The 25,856-nt window shown below is 40.6% G+C and overlaps 2 protein-coding genes across 6 annotated transcripts in view; both read right to left on the bottom strand.

Moving 5' to 3' along the window:
- esyt3 (extended synaptotagmin-like protein 3) overlaps positions 1–947 on the bottom strand; it is a gene marked incomplete at both ends in the record, with an annotated part of 78,172 nt that extends 77,225 nt beyond the window's left edge. Inside the window, one exon of the mRNA XM_079254767.1 lies at positions 594–947. Coding sequence (XP_079110893.1) covers positions 594–947 — 354 coding nt within the window. The remainder of the gene's footprint in view (positions 1–593) is intronic.
- A 2,226-nt stretch (positions 948–3,173) lies between these two features.
- LOC306766394 (protein mono-ADP-ribosyltransferase PARP14-like) lies at positions 3,174–24,667 on the bottom strand. Of its 5 annotated transcripts, none has more exons than XM_079254133.1 (19): positions 24,451–24,667; positions 24,261–24,361; positions 22,563–22,602; positions 19,492–19,731; positions 19,139–19,363; positions 18,311–18,550; positions 17,958–18,182; positions 15,565–17,810; positions 12,776–13,006; positions 12,381–12,602; positions 10,324–10,390; positions 9,952–10,101; positions 9,657–9,719; positions 9,280–9,456; positions 7,627–7,845; positions 6,907–7,521; positions 6,659–6,795; positions 4,026–4,200; positions 3,174–3,896 (listed from the first exon to the last, which is right to left on the bottom strand). In XM_079254133.1, the coding sequence occupies exons 1-19, from the start codon at positions 24,623–24,625 to the stop codon at positions 3,613–3,615; spliced, it is 5,832 nt and encodes a 1,943-aa protein (XP_079110259.1). In that variant the 5' UTR covers positions 24,626–24,667; the 3' UTR covers positions 3,174–3,612. The 5 variants fall into 5 exon arrangements, with proteins under 5 accessions (XP_079110259.1, XP_079110260.1, XP_079110261.1 ...); XM_079254134.1 differs by having other exon boundaries at positions 9,952–10,098; XM_079254135.1 differs by having other exon boundaries at positions 12,905–13,006.
- Positions 24,668–25,856: the final 1,189 nt, after the last annotated feature.

Below are 25,856 nucleotides of genomic sequence, written 5' to 3'. Positions count from 1 at the left end.
AAAACAAATTTAGGATCATGTTCTAATACACAGCATGTGATATGCCCAACATTTGTCCAAATAAACTAAACTCTGCAAGACAGTAATGAGGGATAAAATGCCCCAAAACACTAATTGCATCCCAGACCAATTCCTTCTGCTGATATAGAAATGTGGTCCAACAAAGATCATAACGATGCTGTCATTATCATCGCTAATCCTGTCATCAGGGGGGGCAAAAAAAATAAAAAATAAAATAAAAAAATCTGATTTCACATCCATTGCACATAATAGTCCACATTCTTCAAGTCCCATGAGTCACTGTTCATAAGGGTGTGGTGCAATCCCACAGGAAGAGACTAAATGTAAGACTTTTGGTTGGTTTAATCCACGTAGGGAAGCTTCAGCCTGAACCTGGCAACTCATGCAAATACTGCACTGTTGTCATGGCATCATGGTTAACTATGTTTCAGGATGTTTTACACATTTCTTCACTTAGTTTGCTCGGTTAAACAAAGGATGATAAAAGTAACTACTAAAAACAAATCACATATCTCAGGGTTGCCCTCATTAATCCCAAGTGCTGTAGAGAAAGCTGCACTAGTTATACATACCCATGTAGCCATTTTCAGGGTATTTTTCAGCTCTGAACTGATAACATTCGTCTCGTTGTCCAGAAAATCAATGGAAGATCCGATCCGTGCGACTTTCCACTGGCGGTTTTTCTCCCACCATGTGATCATAAACACGCAGAGCAGCACCCAGCTGATACTGAGGCCCAGGTACCCCGTCAGATATATGGGGTAAACAACGAGCAAAGCTCGTCCTATGTACATAAAAAACTCCATTAAAATACGACTGACAGCGGAGGGGCTCAGCTTTTCAGTGCTGTCATGGTCCGGCAGGCTGTCTGCGCGGCCAGCTCCCTGCAACAGGCCGCCTGGGTACGCCTGTGCGGCGGATGCCATCATGCAGGACCCCCGCTGAGGGGACACGCGGTTCCAAAAGTCCAGAAAAGTTTAACTTTTGCTTCTTCTGTTCAACGTTTGCGTGGCAGACTGAAAGAAAATAAGTTGCCGAACAAGGGCGCTACTCCCAGCAAAGTTGCTGCGGCGTGAACGTCTCGAAACTTCCGTGTTTGGAACTTCCGAAAAACAGGTATGCACACCTGCGCCCACAGGCAGGTCGGCATAGCATTGTTTTCTACAACTAAAGAGAGAGAGAGAGAGAGAGAATGGAATAGCTAAATAAATAAAATATCTAGACAATGAAATGCGAAACAAAATAACAGAATTGGAATTTAACGTCTTTCTTTCTTTTTAAACTTTTTTTAAAAATGGATTTAGGGTTTGGGTTGGGGCTTTCATTATATCCATAAACTTGGGCATTGGTCAACTTTGGGTAAAACCGTGTGAAGGGTTGTTTCTGCAATGTGCATTCTGACCTGTAGATGAAACCAGAGAGCATCCATTTGAATAAAGCTGAGAAAACTGTGATTATCTGAAAGCTGGTGAACTTCTTTACATATGAATCAGCTGTCCTACAGAGTTAAAATTAAACACATAAATAAAAAGAGCAATAAAACAAAATAAAAAGAGATGACTATACTTAATGGATTTAAAATTATTTTGCTTAACCAGTTAATGGTGTTATTAAGGACAACTGGCAAAACCTGTTGAGAAAAGAGGTGGTTGAGAGTCTGGATAGATGGGTTTAGTGTTAAAATAAAATAGAATTGTATTTATTAAGCGCTTTTTGTGCACAAAGCAACAGGAGGTGAGTTACATTATGAAAGCAATTTATTGCCTACATTTTAGAAGGAAATTTTCAAATCTTTCACACAACAAAGTGTAAAACTGTAATTTAAACACACACACTTCATGACTGTTTCTTTTACACACAAACAAACAAATGGCATGTACTCCCTTCACCCGTCCCTACCCAAAAATGCATAAACATGCACAAACTTCCATCCCTCCTTATGGTGTCTTAACCATATACATGGAGGTATCAATAGAATAAAAACATCTGTCTTAAATTTATTAATTCTGAATAAGCTGTCATTGTATGCACAACATTTACATTGTTTTAGATTGCAAAATCTTTTTTAAACATATATTTTAAACTAAAAAGAAATATAATAATCACTTCCAGTTTGAATTTTTTCAATACTGAAGCCTAGAGTTGTTATTTTTTCCTTTAAAACATCTTTTTCCTGTGATAACAGGATAATTTTTCTTAAGATAATGGATTATTAAAAATAATAAGGCACGTGAAGGGACAAGAGTTGTTAGTAGTCCATAGCAAAACCAGCACAAAGAGGCAAGCATAAACTTTATAATTTATATGGACGCTACACCATGGCACTACTTATCGTAACTAAGCATCGTTGAGTCGACTCATTTTGCGCAAGTTGCTTTGTTAGATTTTAAAGGTTGAATTCCAAAAACTGCATGATATTGCAGATAATTGGCAATTTTAAGCTTAAGGTATGTTTGGCTTTCGTCCTTTTTATGCATTAAAAAAGTCAAAGCTACCAAAGCTCAACATCTTAAAAGTTATTTAAATGCAGGCTGATGTTTATACAGTTAAGATGGTTAAATTATTAATATATTTAACTGATATACAAACATTATTTTACATCTTAATAAACGGTCCCATCTATGATTCGTTTTTGTTGTTTGATGTTAAATATCATGTTTGATAAAAGAGAAACAATCCAGATTTAGTTTTAATTTCAAATTTCTAAAAGAATAATGAAAAAAATGCAGATTTTTTTATTTACAAATTTTGTAGCTGCAAAAGAAGAAAATGAAGCATTTACATATTCTGTTTAAAGAATTATCAGTCTTTAAATAAGTTTATTATATCAAAATTGGGATAAAACTGATATTAAATGGAAATAACTTGTTAGAAAATTAAATAAAATACAAGGAAAAACCTTCAGTGGTTCAGTATGGCATAAAATAAACCTCAGCTTCTTTAACAAGAAAACTGCTGTGTTAGGAGTTAAAAGAAAACACAAAATTTTTGTTACTGGCTTAATTTTTATATGTAACCACATATTTTACTTAAACTATTACACTATCATTAACCTCATGCATTCATGATGTTCTACTAAAAACAAAACAAAACAAAAAACAAAAGGTGCATCATATTAAATTGTATTTATGAATCAGGCAACACAGTTTTATTTCACAGCCTTTTCTTTATTTTTTTTTAACTGAAACAGAAGTTAATCTTTAAGGTGATCAAATACACAAACCTCTGCCATCACATGATTTCTTTTAACACAATAGACACCTCCTAACAGTCAATAAAACCTGTGTTCAGTTCTCTCAGTCTAATGCAAAAAATAAACAAAAAGCAAAAACAAAAAAACAACTAAAAAACATACCCACTACCTTCTGCTTGCATGAGTAAAAACTGTAAAGTTCTCACTGAGATATTTTCAAGCCACAACATGAGTGTCACTAATCATAAAACTTTTTCAAGGTGAAATTATTGAAAAATCTAAAAACTATATGAGACTAAATAGACAAGTTACTGAATACAGGAATTTCATAATACTAAGAAAAAAAAGTTAGATACTTTCAAGACCAGTTAGATTTACAATCGCAGCAAATGGCCACATCACTTGAATGTAATCAGATACTCTGGATAGGCCTGGATGTCATTGAAGATCACAAACATGGAGGGATTGCTCAAGTTATCCACAACACTATCGTACATTTCAGTGATGTGTCTTCCCTTGGTTGGTGGAGCGATCATGCCAGACTGTCCAACAGTGAAGTCCCCTGTCAGCACACGGCAGAGGTACATGAATTTGTCTCCATTTTGATTGGGCTTGGAGTAGGTGTCACTGGCAGAGTAGCTGGCGTTGACGGCAAAGTAGGAGCCCTTGCCATAACATGCAGCTGAAAATTGAAAAACAAAGAAAGTCTCTAAGCTGATCTGTGATTTAAAATGTATTTGTCCCCTGAAGGAGAGGAACAACATTACAATGAAACTGTGGTAACATAAAAAATAGAGGCCAAATGTCTCACCATTCTTTCCAGCGTAACTCCTGTTGAAGCCACGTTCATTGATCGTAGAGATAGTTGGTTCACTGGTGCCATGGAAAAGACATTTCTCATTGTTTTGATGACCATTTCTCATCTCCAACTCCTCCTTCTTTATCTGAAGACTCTTCCACAATCCAGGGTTCTGGATCCTCTCAATCTAAGATCAGAGATAAATACAGCCTTAGTCTGTTTCGCATTAAAAAAAACTAAAGCAGTACATGCCAGAGCAACTGCAAATCAGTGGCCATTTACTCTCTAACAGTGCTGGACAAGTAGGTACTATTTTTAATTATATTTTTCATTTACTGTGATCTTAGATGAAGATCCATGGAAGTATGAGTGCCGCAATGTATGGAACGTTTAAAGCGGATATCCCCATTTACGTTTTGTAAGGGAGCATAAATGTGCCTTGACGGATCCGCAAGGACCCTGAAAATGCACCAGATTACAAATGTAATGAACACAGAAGATGGACAAAACTCCACATCCGTTTTTGTATTCGTCCTCTGTGTCGAGGAAACATGGGCCTTTAATACTACCGTGATCTACAAGAAAAGCCAGCAGCATCTTGTTTGTCAAAAGAAACTCTCCAAATTCCAGACTGACTTAACCCCAAGGACCTCATTTATATTATTGCACCATTCATGTACAAAACAATTCTCCTTCATTTGTTGTTTCCAATCAGTGAAAGTAAGCTAGAAAATTTACTGACACTAAGAAAACTTTATAGGACATTTACAACAAACAGCTGTATATGGAAAGAAAATCCACACTGCTGGACAGCTTTTATCCTCTCCATAAGAAGTTTCAGTTTCTACTTATGGGATTTCTACTTGTGAAAACAAATACAAATATTCTTTTGTACCTTCTGCTATTACCCTACTAAACTAAAGGAAAAAATAGTTTACTTGTGTTAGTTTTGTTAGTAAATCCTGATTTTAAATCCTTTATTCTTTTTAATAATCCTACTTGAAATCCTGTGGATTTAATCAAAACCTTTACCTATGTTTTGCTCATTCTGATTGAGTATATTTATTATTTACTTATGACATCGCTACCTTAGCATGGTGGAGAGGTTTGTGTGCCCCTAATATCCTAGTGGCTATGTTGTCGAGAGCTTTATGCCACTGGTGGAGTCACCCATGGCAAACAGGTGTCTAGGGGAGGAGCCAGACCAAGTGTGGCTCAAAGACCCCTATGATGATAACCAACTTAGGACTTAAGCTTCCCTAGCCCAGATGTTGGTCACCAGAGTCCTCCTCTGGAGCCAGATCTGGGGTTAAGGCACAAGGGCGGATGTCTTGTGGCCGGGGCTTACCACATGGAGCTCAGCCCGAAAGGGTTACATGGACCCCTCCTCTATGCAACCGGGAGTAGAGCTGCACTTTCATTACACAGGTCACAGACAATTTTGTGTTTCAGACTGGCACCGTGGCTAAGTGGGGCATGTCATTTCGATTGACAGGTATACACCGGCAAGAAGACAGAGTGTAGCACAAACGCGGAATTGTGCCAGCTAACAGAACGCCTCAGCTTTAGCTTAGGGTTACATGGACCCCTCCTTCTGTGCCCAGCGGGTAGGGAGTGTAGGGGTCAGGTGCAGTGTGAGCTGGGTGGTAGCTGAAGATGGGGACCCTGGTGGTCCAATCCTTGGCTGTAGAAACTGCCTCTAAGGACGTGGAACGTCACTTCTCTTGTGGGGAAGGAGCCTGAGTTGGTGTGCAAAGTTGTGCAGTTCTGGCTAGATATAGCTGGACTCACTTCAATGCACCGGAAACAGTATCCTCAAAAAAGACTGAACCTTCAATGCTTACAGTGAGACATTGAGCTCTGAAGGGGTGTAATTGAGAGGAATGGCCCTTTCAATTACATAGTATCCATATGTGCACTTGGTACCAGGATACTCTAGGCCGCAGTTCCATAATGAACTTTGAAGTCATATCATTGGACTTGCCCCCGCATGTCTTTGACACTTGAGTGAAGAGAGGGGAAAAGCTGTCAACTGATCACCACCTGATAGTGAGTTGGCTTTAATGGTAGGGGAGGATGCTGGTCAGATCTGGCAGGCTTAAAAGTGTTGTGAGGGTGTGCTGGGAACATCTGGCAGAGTCCCCTGTAAAAGAGAGCTTCAACTTCCACCTCTGTAAGATCTTCAACCATGTCCTGAGTGAGGTAAGGGATGTTGAGCCCGAATGGACTATGTTCTATGCCTCTATTGTCAGCTGGAACTGTGGCCATAAGGTTGTTGGTGCCTGTTGTGACGGTAATCCTGGAACTCGTTGGTAGACACTTGCAGTGGAGGATGCCGTCAAGCTGAAAAAAGAATCCTATTGCGCCTTTGAGGCTTGAGGGACTTTGGATACAGCTGCTGATATCAACAGGCCAAGCAGAATGCAGCTTTAGTGGTCACGGAGGCAACAACTCGGGCATGAGAGGAGTTTGGTGAGGACTGGAGTATGACTTCTGGACAGCTTTGAGGAGATTCTGCTACCAACCATCTGGTGACTCAGGAGGAGTAAGCAGTGCTTCATTCAGTCAGCTTTACTTGTAATTGAATTAGCATACTGACACAACAAAATTATTCCAGAACAACCATTCTGGATTGAGCATGTTACCTTGGTAACACTGTGATTGCAGGTGGCCTGAAACAGGGTATGAACATAGTTGTACTCTGGAGTCCCAGCTGGGATTGGGAAAGCAGCACAGGTGGTGGTAGGTGGCATGGAATCCCAGTGAGCAGGAACATTTCCATCTAGCAGCAGAACCAGCAGATTTTATAGTAGTTTACTGGTATTAAAACAGTTTTAGCATAATTTTTTTGGTTTAGAAAATTGGAGGTAGTCCCCATCCATGTGTAAAATACCTTTTAGTTTGTCAATGCGCTTTATATGCAGGATGTTTCCCTGACTGTCAGTGGCTTCTCCCTTTGACATGTCCACAGTGTATGCTTGACCCTGCACTGTAATCTTTACATCTGGCTGAAGCTGTTCAAAGGCTTGTTCCAGATGGTAGTTGGTAAGCGAGTCAAAACTCTGAAACTGAAACCCGTGGCGGCGATACTGCCAGTCCACAACTGTACCTGCCAGCTCCACTTTCTTCTTGAACTCGTGCTCATCTCTCACCTGCCTAATAATATCATCAATATCACGGCTGGCTTTGATTACATTCCTGCCAAGCCCTTCAATGACAATTGAGATTTTCTCATTGTTGTTCTCAGTCCGTATGCTCACGTCATTGTCCTTCTGGATGTCAAAAATACGCTGGCGGTCTGCAGGAGAGAGGTTTAAGATGGCGTTGTCTGTAATGACAACGCTGTTTTGTTCATTGGCTATTAGGTCATTTATCCACTTCTTGGCTGCATCTACTTTAGCCTGTGCATCGCTGCAGATGTGGAAGCAAGCAGGATCAACTTTAGGAGGAATAATTGCAAAATCTTCCTTTTTCTGTGGCTTGTCAGAACTTTCACCAACAAATAAATCTGAAAGAATAAATAGCAAGACCTGTATTAGAACCTCACTTAAAAAAACAGAAGACAAAAAGGACAGAAATAAAACAACCAAAACTTTTTCTTCCACATACTTACTTCTGATTTTGCTGCCAAGGTTTGTCCAGAATCCCCCTTTATCCTTTTGGTCAGTGCCCTCTCTTTGCTGCATACTAGTGGAAAAGTCTTGGAGCATTGGCTGCTGGAAAATGACTATCCGGATTGTTGTCAGGTTACTGGAAGTGTTTTGGTTCAACACATCAATCACTGCATCCAACATGGCATCTGCCACCTGTTTTGCCTTTAAATTACCTTGGCCTAAAAAAAAACCATCAATAAAAGACGTGAGATTGCAAACATCATCCACAGGGCAGACTAGAAAATCGCTCTGAGAGCACAAGCACCACCAAGCAGCTCATTCCACCCATATTGTGATGTCCAACCTGTTGTAGTCCTACATTTATTTGACATGTCAGGGTTTCGGGCTAGCTTTCTTAGTAGGAGCACGGTGGCCACTAACTTAAAATTTTAGGAGCGCAAGCAGAAAATTTAGGGGCACACATCAATATCAACTTGCAAAGCAAATAATCACATTTCCTTTCATTTTTACTGTATCAATGATAAATACTTAAACAATAATTGCAGAAACTAGTGTTTACATTTCACATTTTACTGCAACAGTTGACCTAACATATTTTTTAAAAATAGGTGTGATTAAGTAGAATCAATATCACCTGTTAAAACTTCAGAATCAATTCAGAATCAACCCTCTGTGGTTGGCAGCCTCCTGCTTTCTAAATGCAACCCGGAGTAGAGCTGCACTTTCATTACACAGGTCACAGACCATTTTGTGTTTCAGACTGGCACCGTGGTTGAGTGGGGCCAGTTTTATCATTTAATGTTGTGTTCCCCGCATGTTGTGGGTATCAAAAGCAAAATTTGCAGTTCATTTAGTTAATGTCCTCCTGCCACTCATTGGAAAACAGAATTTCATGGCTTAGTCAGAGACATCATCAGCATCTGTCTCCTCTTGAGGACAAGGTTTACTGTGGAGAAAGCCCTGATAGTCCTCTTCGCCATCATTGACCATGGTTGTGTTTGGTGAAACCAAGAGGCAACCTTTTGCAGTTTAAAGCAAAGCCAATGCAGAAGAACCAACTTTACAGAAATAAACATGTCCACAGCTTAAAAATATGTACGTTAGGTTTAATAGGTCACATTTGTAAGATTATGACAACTATGGAGTAAATTTTTCTTTATAATTGATCCATTTAGATGTCATTAAGATGTAATTTAGATGTAGTTTAATCTTGAAATTTGGCATGAATAGGGGCATGTCATTTCGATTGACAGGTATACACCGGCAAGAAGACAGAGTGTAGCACAAACGCGGAATTGTGCCAGCTAACAGAACGCCTCAGCTTTAGCTTGCCCACCTTTGTTAGCTGGTTAGCTCCTGTTGGTTTTTACGTACAGGCAGGTCACAGTTTGATAGATATCAATCATCCACCCCCACACCCATAGCCCCCCTCTCAGCTCTACCTTTTTGCCCATTTTTGTATTTTCCAGGACAGACAGCATGCCTAACACTGTGAAGATGGTGACAGTGGAACCACCCAATGAGCTTCAATTCAGCTCTTCAGAAACCTACAGGTGACGTCACAGACACGCCGACCATATTTTATATACAGTCTATGGTATACATCCATCCAAATGTTCCTCATATTTGTGGATTCTGTTAGCAAGTCTCACCTGTGCCAATGGCAGGAAATGAGACAGAAGTGTAGTTATTATCGATACACACTTGGAGCACATCCTTCACAACCTTGTTGATTTTTACTGGGTCAGATTTTACAAACAGGTGGAGGATCTTCTTACAATTTAAGTTTCCCGGTTGTGTCATTATCATGCCTAAGCTGGGTTCAGCACCTAAAGGGGTAGACAGAAGGCATTATTACCTTTGTACCACACACGAGTATACAAACTATACTTCACTTCTGAACAATTTTTAACTTGCACTATAGATAAATTATCTTCTTGGCATTGTTTTTCGGATATTGTTGGGGGGATATTGTTACACTGTAGTTGGGATAATCTTTGAATTAGAGAGTCATGAAGTGCTTTTATACCAAGGGTTTGGCATGCAGCCTCAACAGCCTGACCAGCCGCATCCAGAATAGCCTTAGAAACTCCTGAAGAGAAGAAATACAACTATTAATCTAAACAAAAACTGGAGGTGATGATGATGTGGGTTCAATATTCATCTTTTTTCTTTCAAATATTTTTCAGATAGTCATCCTTTTAAAGAATTACTTTAAGAAAATAAATATAACTAAGAAGCTGGAGGAAGGCTTGATTGTATTTATGGTTAAAAGAACAATAAAGACAATGCATTTCAGACATTTTTCTCCTCTGCATATTTACCTGTTTTGAGGGTGAATGTTTCATTTGAGGAGTTGACAATAACGTCAGTAGTCTCCTGTGTTATGTCTCCTGTTATGGCCTGAACTGTCACGTTTCCCATTTTGGCCTCACACATTCCTGAACTGGAGACAACGTTAAAGAAAGGGCCTGCTGACAAAGGACACAAATCAATAATCAATACCAATAACTGTGGTTGTAAAACATGTTGAAAATTAAAGCTGTGATTCTTAAAAAACTGTGGGTATGTGTGAAAATACATTAAATTGTTTCTTACTTTAATTACCGAATATGTTTATTATGTTTTATTAGATTTATGAATCCTTACAGAAACAAGCACAAATGCAACGTAGACATTAAACAGAAGGCACCCACCTGTACTTTTTGAGGAAGATGTGGTCAATGAACCACCTGAGGAACTGGAGAAACGCCTCACAAACTCCTGAGGACAAAATGTGACAGTTGTGAAAACAATTCAATTTTAAACCAAAGCATGCATTGCTTAGTAGTACTACTGTAGATGTCTGCATTGTGAGCCTCTTAAAACCTATGATTTCCTTTCTCTGATTAGTTTATTACTGCTCTGTGAAACTTCCACCAACACTAAACACTTCAGTGTCATGAAATACCAAGACACAACAAGCAAATCAATATTATTTATGCAGTACTTTTCATGCAACTTGCAACCTGTCCAGGTGTACCCTGCCTCTTGCCCAATAATTGCTGGGATAGGTTCAAGCTTCCTTGTGACCCCTAATTGGACTAAGCAGTTAAGGAAATGGGTGTGTCAGGATGTGATGTTTTGTGTTTTCTTTATTTCTTGGTTTCCTGTTTTAGTTTGTAGTTTTCCTTGTTTAGTTCCCTGATGTCTAGTTTCCTGTTTTGCTTTCCCTTTCATTAGTTCACCTGGACTCATTAGTTAAGTCATTCCACCAATGTCTCATTTTGTTTGTGTACATATATACGGCTCAGTTTTTAATTGTTGGATCATTGTGTTTGTTTCCCTGGTAAGTTCTGCCTTCTGTTTATTCCATGATTAAAACCTATCTGCATCACTGGCTCCCTTCTCCTGCATTTGTGTCCACACCTCCACCACCATTTATGACAGAATGATCCAGCCAGCTACAGACCCAGCAGGACAAAATGAAGGACCATCCGGGTGCTGTGGACAGAGGCTTCGTCAGCCAGCCATGGACCCAGCGGACATGGACGATTTTATGGTGGTTCATGTGGCCACAAGAAACATTAGTGACTTTATGGCCGATCGTTACCCCGTCCATGTGCAGCTGGCAGCAGCCAGAAACTTTGTGGCTGTTGTGATAGCTAACTCCTGGTCTCTGGAGCAGTCTGGGATGTATAAATTATTGGCAAAGGCCAGAGAGTACAATGCAGCCCTTTCATCTAGCCCCCTCCTTGTCCCTAGTGTCAGGATTCAACCCTCTGGTTCTCTAGGTTCGCCATCAGTTCCAGGGTCCACGTCACAGGTGTTGTTGCCAGCTCCAAGGTCCACGTCTCCATTGTGGCCACCAGCTCCACGGCACATGTCTACAGTGTCGCCGCCTGCGTCCCAGCCTAGTCCATGCCCTGGTCCATGCTGCCGTGTCCCAGCACTGGTCCCGTCCGGCGCTGCATGCTTCCATGCCAACGCCCAGATTCCGTCTGCCGTTGCAGATCCCTGTCTCTGAGGGAGTCCAAGAGATGGACACTCCTCCTCTGACCCTTGTTCCCAAGGGGGTCGAGGAAATGGAGGTCGGACTTGCGGCCGCATGTCTGGGGACAGTGGAGGAGTTGATCCCCCTCCACCAGCCCCTGCTGCCCCAGTCTCAACAAGAAGGTCGCTCCTCCGTCTTCAGATCTGTTAAAATCCTCATTACATGAAGATAAAAAGCTGAATTTAATAGCAACAGTTTTATTTCTTAAATGGACTGCAAAGTCATTGCATGAAGCAGTTGATTCTGCCATGGTGAACTGATTGAAATCAGCATTTACTAAAAGATCAATGGTTTAAAAAAAGAATTTGGGATTTTTTTTATTATCAGATAAAAGGTTTGAAAAGTGAAGTGTTCTTGCCCGTTTAGCTGAATTACTGTAGATTCCAGGTTGTTCCTATATAATCTCACAGTGACTGGTTAGTTTTGTTTTTCTCTATTATCTTTCTGCTTTCCTGCATTTTTGTTTCAATTCTTTATTTTCCTTGTTTTTCCATGGTGGTTTCTGTTTAAATTTGCAACACACTCCAGTGCCCCTGGTGGCATCGCAATCAGTGAAGAATTTAGACCAAAATTATCTCCAGCAACCCCAACAGAGCCATGTCAGCTGTTCAAAACATACTTGATGCTGCATCTTTTAAAAAAAAAATTAGATTTTGAGGTAAGCTGTTGTAGCTCACTTTCCTGCAAAATTGCTGCTTGGAGTGTAAACACTTTCCTTACCTGGATAGTCTGCGCATCACCAGGGTAAAGAACAATTACAACCTTCTTCAGGTGCCTGGGTTGTTTTTTGTTGCTAAACTCTACAATTTCATCCAACAGCAAAGAGGCCACAAGGTCTTTGGGAAAACCCAGGTTTCCAGTTCCAACTGCTGGGAAGGACATGGAGGAAACACAGGTGTCCTCTGCCAAGCCCAGGCAATCATGGAAGATTCTTTGTAAGGTCTTGAAGACAACGTATGAAAAATAGTCGTAAAGTTTCTTACAAAGTAAATACTACAACCAAAGTCTAGTATAGACAGATATTAGTTCATTACTTTTAGAAAATGGTAATAGAGAAATGGTAATATTTTCAGATAATGTCATATAACATGCTAACAAGTGACATGATGCTTTACCCTTTCAGCAGACCCTTGGCTGTTGTCCCAGCTAGGTGCAATTACATGAAAAACTTGTTTGCACTTCAGCTTGCAGCCATATGTGACAACAATCTCACCAAGTATTCCAGTTGCATTCTGGTTGTTTACCAGCAGCTGAAGCTTGGATCCAGCTGCATCCAGAATGGCTTTCGAAACTGCTCCTTTACTCAAATTGAGGTCTTCTGAGATGGTGTTCACTATCACATCCGTCTAAAATGTAGTGAGAGACTGTAGTCAGATGTGAAATTTCACAGCATATTTTTTGGTCATGGAAAAGTTCATAATCAGTGTGTAAAAGCATGTCTTTGAGGTCTTTTTTGAATGAAACACTGGAGTCAACAGCTGACTATGCAAATCAGTGTCATAAAAGCCCTTGTGGACCCTGAGGTCCTGTGATACGGGCCTCTTCATTGTTCCTGAAGACTGAACTAAAACCTACGGGGAGACCTCTTTGAAAATCTTAAATGTAATGGATACTGTTGCATCAAGGGCGCCTTAAAGTGGATATGAAACATTTAATTTATGCCACAGAAATTGATCAAATATAAATGACAAACATCCAGCCAAAAATCTGTTTTCAAAAATGGTTTAAACCTGAGATATGACCAATTTGTTTTTGCAATTTTGCCTAGCTACCGAGTCAGTAAGCTGACACACTGGTGTGACGTCACTGCCTAGGTAACAGGGTTTGTTGGTCTTTTGGCTGCAAGCTAAATCTATGCCTATTACCAGACACGTTACACACATATAACAAGTCGTAACATAATTAAGAAAAGTAGTACAATGGATGACGAAGCTGAGAGACCTATTGAACATCATAATTTAACTACTTGTGCTTTCAAGCCAACACACTGTGTAAATCAAGCAGTGACTACGAGAGAAGAGGAAGAAGCAGAGTCGGTGCTTGTCAATGGGGCAGCACTACTACTTGGTGTAGATGTGGCTGCTGTTCTGCATTGCCCTCAATAGTGGAGTTTATCTGCTGTCGGGAGGCAGACTTTGAACATTTCATGCATAGTGAGTCGTGCATAACCAATGTCTGTACATTTGATTTACTGTGCTGGGAGGAGGACATTTTGGAGGTGGTCATGCTGTCCCTGAAAGATGTTAGGGAGACACGGGAGCATCCGGTCAACAGCAGGCAACAAGCTAGCTAACATTAATAATTGCCGGTGGTTTCACGTAAAACATAATAAATGCTGCAGAAAAACAGTAAAATGATGGAAAAAATGTGAATAATGTTTCCATTTGCAGCCATCTAACAAAACATTTAGGTTTGTTTTGCTCCCTGCTAATGCTGCTAGCTGCTGTGAAGGAAATTGTTTTATTTGTTGGGAGGTTTGCAACAGCTGTGATGACCTCTAGGGTTATCCTTTACCAATGTGGATTTATCTGAGTTTTAAGGCGGGGATTGACAGTGGTAACCCATTGTTATTAGAGCATGTAGGTTGGTTTGTAGAGCTCAAGCTATAGGCTGTAAAATTAGAAACACTTGGAGGAGCTTCAAGCTTTAGTTTGTTGGGTCAGTGAACCACTAGCTTGCCAGACTCAATTTGTTTTATGGTCTACGTAATCTTCCTCCAAAATAAATTACTACAGACATTCAATAAAAATGAACTGTCTCCATAAATTTCAGGCAGGCTTCTGATGTCAGAGACCTGAAACAGTCTTTTTCATCAGAAAGATGAAAGAGACTGTTTATACCTTTGTTTACACTTGGAAGAAGTGTAAACAGAATCCTGCTGTACAGGCTGGAAAACTAGGTTGGACTTTCTAAAGTGGTCCTTAATTGGTTCAGGTCCTATTTATACACCCAGCATTATTTTGTTACAATCATCAGCTATTCTGACGTGAGGAGTCCCCCAGGGGTCAGTTCTTGGACCTCTTCTTTTCAACTTGTACATGCTCCCTTTGGGTCAAATATTACAGAACTTTCACATCAAATATCAAGTTATGCTGATGATACACAACTTTGTGTCTTTGTCACCAGATGACTGCTGTCCTGGTAATTCAGTGTTTCTCTGATTACTGTTATTGTGCCCTTTCAGCTTGTCCCTTTGAAGGGGTCACCACAGCGAATCATTGCTCAAGAGAATTTGCATGTTTTATGCCGGTTACCCTTACTGACGCAATCCTCTGCATTTATCCAGGCTTGGGACCGTGCCTCAGAGAACAATCCTCCTTGGGGCTGCAGCAGCGTCGGGGACAGGACTTGAACAGCCACAAGACAAGCGGCTCTATCACCTGAGCCACTGCTACCCCACTAATAGTCTAGATTACTGTAATGGTCTTTTAACAGAACTCCTTAAAAAGAGCATTAAACATATACAGCTTATGCAGACTGCTGTTGCTAGAGGTTTATCAAACCAGTTTTAACATCTTTACACTGGCATCCAGTCAGTCAAAGGATAGATTTTAAAACCCTACTGATTGTAAAGTTTTAGGCCAAGAATACATTTGTGATATATTCACATAACCTAGCAGATGTCTTGGATCCAAAGACTTGGGCCAACTAGTCCAGACCAGAGTCCAGACTAAACATGGAGAAGCAGAATGTATCTGTTTTGCTGCAAGCAAGTGGAAAAAACTGCCAGTGGAGCTTAAACTTTAACCAAATGCAGACACTTTTATATCCAAGTTGAAACATTTCTTCTGCATAGTAACTTTTAACTTATAATACTTTTAATAATTTAAATTTATTATATTGTTGAGTCTCGTTAAAGTTGAGTCTTAAAATTTGACGAAAGTACTTAAAAAATGCAAATTACCTTGGCTGCCTCAATGTTTCCCTTTTTAAGGATTATATCCAAGCCCTCCTTGGTCTGGACATGGCACAGGCAGGGGTCAGATGCATCTTGCTTCACCAGTGCAGAATTTGTAGCTTTGGGAGGAGGAGCCAGTTGGGAATGACTCACACCCTGATTTCCAAACTCCTTTCTAACAGCAGCCTCCATGGCTGCAACAACACTATCATCATTGTCCACCAAATGGATCTTCTTCAAGATGTCTTCACACCTCTCATCACAGTATTCCTTCACTGCTTGGATGATGGTGGTGGTGCACAGACTGAGGGGAAAGCCTAGACTTCTAATGATAGCAGGAAGAGCCACAGAGATGCAGTTATTGGATTCAGCAAGTTCTAAGCTGTTTAAAACAGCTCTTTTCAGCTGAGCTTGAGCCTTTCTGGGTTTAGCTTGATCAAACATTGGTCCAACTGCATGGATGACATTTTTACAAGAAAGCTGACCCCCAGCACCAGTTATTTCACAGTCACCAGGTTTAAGAGCTCCTCTCAAGCTGATTATTTTGTCACATTCATCTTGCAACTGAGGGCCAGCCGCTCTTAAAAGTGCTCCTGCAAGACCTGAATCAAGTTTTAAGTCTGAAGAAGCAGCATTGACAACTGCATGGACTGGATAACTGCACATATCCCCCTTGCAAACTGCTATTTCCACTCCATCAGATGTCTGGACTTGGTACACGGGTTTGGGTACTAATCCAAAGACCAAGTCATCTTGTTTTCCACCCACGTAATCAGCCAATTGGACCAGGCAACCAGTTTCAGTCTTCAGTGAATTCACATACATTTTTTCTTTATCCTGGAAAAACTTCTTCACTCCAGGTTTGGGGACTTCTAAAGTGTCAAAGAACAAAGAAGAGACAAAGTCTTCAACTACTGTCCTGCAATCTTCCACAACAGCTCTAGAGCCACTTAGCAGGATGGCTTCCTTTCTGAAAGACACAACCACTTTGTCGCCCAGTTGCTTCGACCAAGATGTGTTGAAACTTTTGAGGTATTCAGTGATGACATTTGCCTGTATGGCAATGGCCTCTTCAATGTGAGCATTCTGAGTTAAGAAGTCATCAAGTTCACTGCTAACTTTCATGACTCTATCCTTGAGGCCACACACCACAACTCGTTGAGGAGAGATGTGGATTCGAGTTTTCATGCACAAATCCGTGTTGGCATTCTCCAGCTGACTGACCAATTGTTGCCACTCTGGCTTATCCAGGACACCACTGTCCTCAACATCGATGGACTGGGATAACAACAGCTGCCCCAGATGATCTTGGGCATCATTTAAGTCTTTTTCAGAAACAGCAGCAAGCTGCACCCTCTGTGCACTTACTTCTAATGCTGCATTTATGCCTTTAGAAGTGAGGAGAACATCTGTAAGCTCATCTTGCTGTCCATCCTTCAACAAGTCAAGCACAAAGCTATCCATTTCTAGATTCTGCCTCTTTAATGCAAACATTGCATCATTTATGACACCGCTTGCTGCAATAATCTCATCCACAAATCCAGTTAATTTTATGACAAGATTCTTTTGATCGTATGACATTTCAAGCTCTGGGCACGCTTGCAGGATCTTGTCCTGAAGACCATCCTGAGACAAGACATGGAACATGGATGGTGATGCTGCGATCTGTTGGGTTTTGCTTAATTTGGTTCTTTGCATCTTTTGCTCAATCTTCTTAAGGACTTCAGAAAGCTGGCTCTCTAGTCTGTTGACATCTTCCACAAAGCCAACCACTGATAAGACACCACTGGCTTTATCAGGAACCATAACTAGTTGCTCATTCACTAGGGTCTGTCTGATCTTCTCTTGCGACTCTTCCCACTGCTCTGACTCTGGTCTGAACTTCAAGCATTTGAATTTGGACATGGATTGCCCAAAGGCTGACTTAATGGTATCCTTCCAATCTTTGACGATGGTCTTGGCATCCTTTTGCTTCAGTAAGGAAGATACAGGGCTCAAGCGCACAGCAGACTGGTCAAAGTCCATGTTGCAGTAATGTTTTGTCAAGTCACTACGAATGATCTCCACTGCTGCTTGGTTTTTCGACAGGTACTTACAGATAGCACCGTCAATGGGTTCAGAGAAAGCAGGAGGGAGTTTTGGTGAAGGCTTGTCTTTGCCATAAAGGGCTACTCCCAAAGCTTTGTAAAAGGGGTAAACTCTGATTTCTTCCTGTTTGATGTAATGCTTCTTCTTGATGACTTGCATTAAAACTATTGGGGAAATAAACAGAATATGATCAAAAAAACTGTCACACTGTCAACAAGTCAATAAAGGAAACAATGACTTAGTGAATTGTAGTTTATTTCATTAGTATATATGTAAGTTCAAATATGCAACATGTAGTACAGAATAAATACCTGGATGGTTTTCAAAAGTAATGAGAGCCGTCTGCTCCGCTTCATTGAGGGTGACATCTTCCACTTCTCCACCCTCTTTTTCAAAGTAGCGCTGCAGTATATCTTCACTAAAATGTTTAATGTCATCAACTAAGACTTGTTCTGTGACTTCCAGTGGTCGGATTGTTAAGTTCTTTTGTACAAACATCTGGTTTTCTGGGCATCTTGCTATGAACTCAGTATTTTCTGTGAGACAGCAGAAATATAAAACATTTCAGTAAAATCTCAGCCTTGATTGTTTTCAAAAGGAAAAGTCTTAGTTTAACTTATTCTAACCTTATTCATAGAAACACACACACACTTTAGATGGGTACCTTTTCCACTTTGGAAAGTCACAACAGCAGAAGAGAGTTCAGGGATGAGTTCCAACATGAAGTCCTGGGACAGATCCTTTAAAACATTTTGAACCAGCATCTCCAAGAACTCCTGGTTCATGCTGTCTGGAATATTCCCAATCACAGCTGAGGTGGAAGACAGCTCTTCATCGGCTGTATCATTATCAGCAACTTTTGCGTTGGTCTGGACTGAATCTGCCTGGCTGTGTTCATCAGAACCTATGTATGAGGTGTGAAAGCTAAATCAGTGACCATTAGATAGAAAGATAGAGTTATCACCGGACAGACAGACAGACGGGCGCTGTCTGTAAGCGGGGACAGAAGTAATTACTTTGCGCCTGTGTGTGAACATATACTTTGCAAGTGTGAGTAGATACATGCAGTTTATGAGTTGGGGTGGCCTGAGTGAGTGTATGACTCCAGCACTGACTGTGTGCTAGTCCGGCCCTGTTCAGTCGCTAATGATATCATTAATTTTGATATCATTAATTTTCCAACTATTGTTATATGTTCATTGAGTGAGGTGTAAATCAGGTTTATTTTGCTGGTAGGGATAATGAGCAGTGAATAGCAGGCAGGCTGGCAGGCAGGATTCCTGGCAGACTGATAACTGGTAAATTATGGCCGAGCACTGTTACCACAGGGTGAACAAGCAATCTGGCAACGGAGGACCAAGCAGGTTAAGGTGTTGCTGATTGGTATGGGGTGCAGGTGGTGGTAAAGGAAACAATGACTTAGTGAATTGTAGTTTATTTCATTAGTATATATGTAAGTTCAAATATGCAACATGTAGTACAGAATAAATACCTGGATGGTTTTCAAAAGTAATGAGAGCCGTCTGCTCCGCTTCATTGAGGGTGACATCTTCCACTTCTCCACCCTCTTTTTCAAAGTAGCGCTGGAGTATATCTTCACTAAAATGTTTAATGTCATCAACTAAGACTTGTTCTGTGACTTCCAGTGGTCGGATTGTTAAGTTCTTTTGTACAAACATCTGGTTTTCTGGGCATCTTGCTATGAACTCAGTATTTTCTGTGAGACAGCAGAAATATAAAACATTTCAGTAAAATCTCAGCCTTGATTGTTTTCAAAAGGAAAAGTCTTAGTTTAACTTATTCTAACCTTATTCATAGAAACACACACACACTTTAGATGGGTACCTTTTCCACTTTGGAAAGTCACAACAGCAGAAGAGAGTTCAGGGATGAGTTCCAACATGAAGTCCTGGGACAGATCCTTTAAAACATTTTGAACCAGCATCTCCAAGAACTCCTGGTTCATGCTGTCTGGAATATTCCCAATCACAGCTGAGGTGGAAGACAGCTCTTCATCGGCTGTATCATTATCAGCAACTTTTGCGTTGGTCTGGACTGAATCTGCCTGGCTGTGTTCATCAGAACCTATGTATGAGGTGTGAAAGCTAAATCAGTGACCATTAGATAGAAAGATAGAGTTATCACCGGACAGACAGACAGACGGGCGCTGTCTGTAAGCGGGGACAGAAGTAATTACTTTGCGCCTGTGTGTGAACATATACTTTGCAAGTGTGAGTAGATACATGCAGTTTATGAGTTGGGGTGGCCTGAGTGAGTGTATGACTCCAGCACTGACTGTGTGCTAGTCCGGCCCTGTTCAGTCGCTAATGATATCATTAATTTTGATATCATTAATTTTCCAACTATTGTTATATGTTCATTGAGTGAGGTGTAAATCAGGTTTATTTTGCTGGTAGGGATAATGAGCAGTGAATAGCAGGCAGGCTGGCAGGCAGGATTCCTGGCAGACTGATAACTGGTAAATTATGGCCGAGCACTGTTACCACAGGGTGAACAAGCAATCTGGCAACGGAGGACCAAGCAGGTTAAGGTGTTGCTGATTGGTATGGGGTGCAGGTGGTGGTAAAGGTGATCCATATCGGGCGATTTTGCTGACTTCCATTCATATAAATCACAAAAACAATTAAATTATGAATGCTTTTTATTCCTGTGCTCAAATCATACATTAAGTGAAGACCATTTGTTCTTTGAACAAAAAATAGACGGACACATTCTCTACACTGAGCTTTAAAATATTTATATTATGTAAAACAAAACTAAAAAGATTGTTTATATTTTATAAGCAGGATATGGTACAAACTTATATCCTGCAGGCTTTTTTTTGCCTGTCATAGACTGGTGAACCTCAGCACATCTATGAGGCTCTGCAGGTCATAAATGCTCCTTTAATCTCCAGTCATGTTACTGATCTGGTAACAGCTATCCTAACAGATGCTCCTTTATTACAGTGTGTTCAGACCAAACGCGTTTTGAGCGTCAACAACGGCAGGTTTACATGTAAAGTCTATGTGGAGGCGCGTCAAGGAGGCGGCAAGTTTTCTTGCGTCGCATTCTGAGAGTTTTAAGCGGCGGCGTGACTCACGTCATGCACCGAAAATCTAAGAAGTTTTTTAACCTTGACACGGAACGCGTGTCAAAAGCCAGAGATGGAAAATCTGAACTTTGGCCGCCTGACGTGGGGACGTCAACCTATCAGAGTGATCAGCTCACAGCTCCTGGAGTACACCTACGATTTATCTGGTGAACCCAGACACGGGGTTGAGACGCCCTACGACAGTTTTCCTCATTGTGTGTGGCTCTATGACTCTTGATTTGCAGCTCGTGAAGCAGCCACTGGCTTTCTGAAAATGCTATCTAAACAAGTCTTAATGATCCTCAACGGTGCAGTTCTCTCCGCAAACAAGAGTTGCAGGCTGCTTGCAGAAACTTTGCTGTCGTAACATCCCTAACTGACCCTGTCAGAGTTGCCAGTTTTGGCTGATTTCAGTTGCACCGAACTCCGCCAAAGAGCTGCTCTTTTGGTAGCTCCATATTGAAAAAGAAACACCCACATTCTGGAGGCATTATTGTATTTTCACCAATTACTGTTGCATAAGAATCCCATTACTCTGTGCAATATTTAGCATAACGATTCCTTGCTAAAAAATCTGGGTTTTTAGCAAAGCTCGACGCCTCCTTGACGCGCCTCCACATAGACATTACATGTAAACCTGCCACTCTTGATGCTCAAAACGTGTTTGGTCTAGTGCCACTTACTTTTCCAGCATCTGGTAACCTCAGATCCAACTTTTTTGAAATGTGTTTCTGCAAACAAATTTCAAATGTGCTAATACTTTCCACAAAATAGTAAACTGTCTCAGCACCGTGCTTTGTAAATGCCTTCATTGGCTAGCTTCTTACATAAATGCATTCTGGCTGAGTCCTTTCCTTCGATAAGTCATCATTGACATATAGCCTACCTTTTTCTCCTTTTTTAAAATAAGGATGAATCTCTCCTACAGAGTGGCATTTTTTATACATGTCTCAATAAAGAGGTGCAAAGCTAACACTAGCCTCTAGGACCTCCTGTGTCTCCTTGGAGGTCCAGGGACAGCAGTAATCCCCTGAAACAAATTTTCCCATTTAAAATATTTGCACCCAGTGCTACTTGGGTACCACTGTTCTATCCATCCATCCATTTTCCCATTCATTTACTGTAGTCCAGTACAGGGTCAGGAGAAGCTGGCCACACAGAGAGACAAACAACCATTCACGCTAGAACTCATTCGTAGGGACAATTTAGAATAACCAATTAGCCTAACCAGAGAGAACCCATGTATACATAGGGACAACGTGCAAAGCTCACACAGAAAGGCCACCATCTGAACCTCCCCCCAGCCATCGCTCAAACCAGCAACCTTCTTGCTGCGAGGCCACAGCGTTGTTCTAATGGGAATAAAATATAGGCTTATGAAATCTGCAAATGACTGCATTTGCTTTTCATTTGCATTTTTAAACAGTTTCCCAACATATTTTTGAATTAACGTTGTAGTTTCAAATATTATTTCTAGAACTTTGTTACAGTAACAAAGGTAGCAGTCTAACTTTATCATGAATACACACTGCACCTACCTAACATGTCAGGTAGGATGCAAGATGAACGCGCAAAAGTTCTGCAGTGTGTCTTTAAAGCGCAGTAAAACTGTGTTTGTAGCTGAGAAATTGTGAGGAGCACTGACCGTGAAAATTGAGGACTGACTGAACAACCTGGCTGCAGAATTTAAGCCCCACAGTGCTGGGGTCATTTATTTCACTGATGATCAGGTGTCATTCAACATGCCAAAAAAATGTGTTGATGGGATGCAAACAAGGAAATCTGACACATTGTTGATGTATTTGTTTCATACTTCACTTACACCTCTTGTTTTCTTTATCAGCTTTGTCAGATGGAGTTTTCTGGAAGGAATGGATAAGAAAGGAAAAACTTACTTTAGACATCATTAAAGGTGTTTAGTCATCTAAGGAGTGACCATGGAGTGACTATCTCAAAGTTTTCCATCAACACACTGAAGTGAAGGCATATTATGCTGATGCATGTTCAAGTTTATTTATATAGCACATTTTTACAGCAGCAGTTCCCCAAAGTGCTGAACAATAAAACAACTATACTCTGCTATATGAAATTAAACACTGCACAATGAAAAAATAAAATAAAATCTGGAATTAAAAACCAAAAATCTTCAGAAAAAGTAAAGTTAAAATACACAAAGGAAAAGCTCAGGTATGATCAAATGCCAGCTAAAAAAAAGTGGGTTTTAATGACAGATTTAAAATCAGAGACAGATTGGGCAGCTCTGATGTGATAGGGAAGGCTATTCCACATCTTAGGAGCAGCAACAGAAAAAGCTCACGAATGGGACCTCGAGTAAGAGTTGTGAAGAGGACCTGGCTGGAAAATGCTGGTGTAACAACTCTGACAAGTACGATGGAACCAAACCATTTAACGAAGGACACGTGGTGGAGGCAGATTGAGAAAGAAATGGAGAACAATGGAGAGAAAACACAAGCCTCCAGTTCCAGTTTTCATAATGGGAAAAGTACAATCACTGGCAAATATGATGGACGAGCTGGCTGTGCTTGTGATGACATAAAAGGACAATGTGTGCAGTCTGATGTGTTTTACTGAAGCATGGTTGCATTCACATGTCCTCATGGTGTAGCTGTGCCCGGTTTAAGGACTGTGCCCGGTTTAAGGGCTGACACTGATGAGAAAAAGAAAAAGAAAAAGGAAGAGTGTTGAACTGTATATGAATGAGAAATATTAGTCCCACTTTGACATATGCAAACATTAAGGATACTTAAATGCCACTACTCAGCCTTTTCTATTCTAACATAATATGTCCTTATTAACCAAATGACAGCCAGTTACTACACGAATGTCAGGTGGTGAGAGGACTGCAGACAAACTGTTGGCCATCATGGACTACCAGGACCATCCTTGACATTACACGGTGAACAGACAGCGGAGATTGATCTCCAGGAGACTCATTCAGCTTTGCTGTCACAAAGAGCACTTTTAATATCACTTTATAACAGTTCTCTGTCAGACAGAGACTCCATATTCTCAACTGGTTGGTAACTTTCCTGCTTCATTTATGCTTTTTCATCATATCACCATACTCCTGCTTTTGTATCTTGAGTCACATATTGTCTGATTATTCATACTTTGAACTAGATATCCTTTATTGTGAATTGAATATTGTAAAAGGTAAATTAGTAATATATTTATGCATGTATGTAGCCTATGCATATGTGTGTGTGTATGTTTCTATTTTCATTAAATCTCTCATTTTTCTGTCTTGACTTGGATAGCTGTTAAGTGTGTCTGTAAGCCTTTATAACATTTTTTTTTTCATCTCGCCATTTTAATTTTTACTTCTTTTCTTTTTTAAAATCTCCATTACTCTCTAATGCTACTGCTGTAATCCTGAAATTCCCCAACCTCGGATTAATAAAGTAGCCTACCTCTGATCAGGTCTGGAAAAAAAGAAAATATTTCCACTGTCTCTCAGATAAGCTGATATTTTTTTAGACCTTGGAGGTGTTGCACAAACCTCTGTCGCTTTTTCCTGTGAGGGAAGGCGAACTTTCATCTTCAACAAGTCTTTATCCAAACTCATCTGGTGTGTCCCTTTCGCTAAAACATTTTTCTGATCTGCAATAGAAAATGTTGGAAATATAGTTCTCTGAAAGTAAAGATGATCAAACTTTGCCTTTTAACGTAGTTTATGTGTCCAGACTCACCCTCCTCTCTGCGGAAACGCAGCAGTGCCGTCCCGCTGCCATCCTGGTAGTCCACTTCACAGTCCCCTCCGTTAGATTTCTTACTTTGAAAGTATTTCACCAACTTATTCCTTAGTTTTGGTATTTTATTTTCTTCGAGCTCGACGAGCAGAGTGTAGGAATATGCGTCAGCCATGGTGTCCGTGTTGGGCTGAAGTAAGCACCCCTGACATTAAAAGCACCCTTCCAACCAGAAAGGAGGGGGAACATTGGCAGAAACAGAACCCTTTCTCTCTACACACACACACACACACACACACACACACACACACACACACACACACACACACACACACACACACCTGGATATAAAGCTCATTTCCAGTCAGAAATACTACACTATAATGCTTCGGACATCTAAACATTACTCTAGCACATTATTCTGTTTTCTTTTTGCTTTTCTGCAAGGTTAACGGGCTGGCAAAGGGTATTATGAAGATTTGTTTAGTAGTAGACCTAATGAATACAAGGTCTGCGGTAGTGCTTATTTCGGTACAACACCTGTTGTAGCCCACACCAATGATCTGCCGTGTGATTCAACATACTTTCACTTTAGTTTTCCAAGAAAAGACAGGCTGACTCTTGTAGCCTCGGACGTTCAGCTCTGAAAAGGTTGACGCTGAGTGATTCAGAAAAAGAAAACTAGGCAGTGTTTTTATGCCTTTTATAAATGGAACATTAACTTGGCAAACATTCAGGTCGCACTCTGTTAGCTGCTTTTGCTTTCACTTTTCCACTCAGTGCCTTTCAGACTTGAGCAGTTAAGTGTCTGGTTTCAAGTAATATTTCAAAATGCTTAATGGAGTTTCTGAATCTAAATCAATGCTGAATTGACGTTTTAAAGAGATCCAAACCCTTATTATTAGTTCACAGCGATGTCATTTTTGGTCTGACTGGTGCACTATTACACCCTTGCATTGCAGCCGTTTGGCTGCGGCGCGGATCTGGGCCAACCCTGAGTTGAGGTCGTTCCAGTGGTGATGCGCTCCATGGTGGTGTGCTGGCGCCTGGTGTGAAAGAATCCCCAGGATATCGTTTCCTCACAGTTTGCCAAGCCAGATGTTTATTCTTTTATTATTATTCTTACTATCATTATTGGTTAAAGAGACAGAACATTACTTTTGTTTGTCATGCAACATGGGATAGGGGGTGTGCTCAGTATGTCTGTGTGAATTATTGTGTCTAATTGTTTTACTTTTTGTTTTAATATATGTAAAGCCCTTTGCGCTACTTTATGTATGAAAGGTGCTATATGAATAAAGTTTGATTTTGATTTGATTTATTAAAAAACGCACGTGCGCAGTTCTCGATACGCGCTTGTAGGCCTAACCGAGATAACAGAAAAGGCCAATCAAGTCTGAGTACGA

Source organism: Telmatherina bonti (genome assembly GCF_933228915.1).
Source record: "Telmatherina bonti genome assembly, chromosome: 15".
Taxonomy (NCBI): Eukaryota; Metazoa; Chordata; class Actinopteri; order Atheriniformes; family Telmatherinidae; genus Telmatherina; species Telmatherina bonti.
This window is presented reverse-complemented; position numbering and strand designations above follow the sequence as displayed.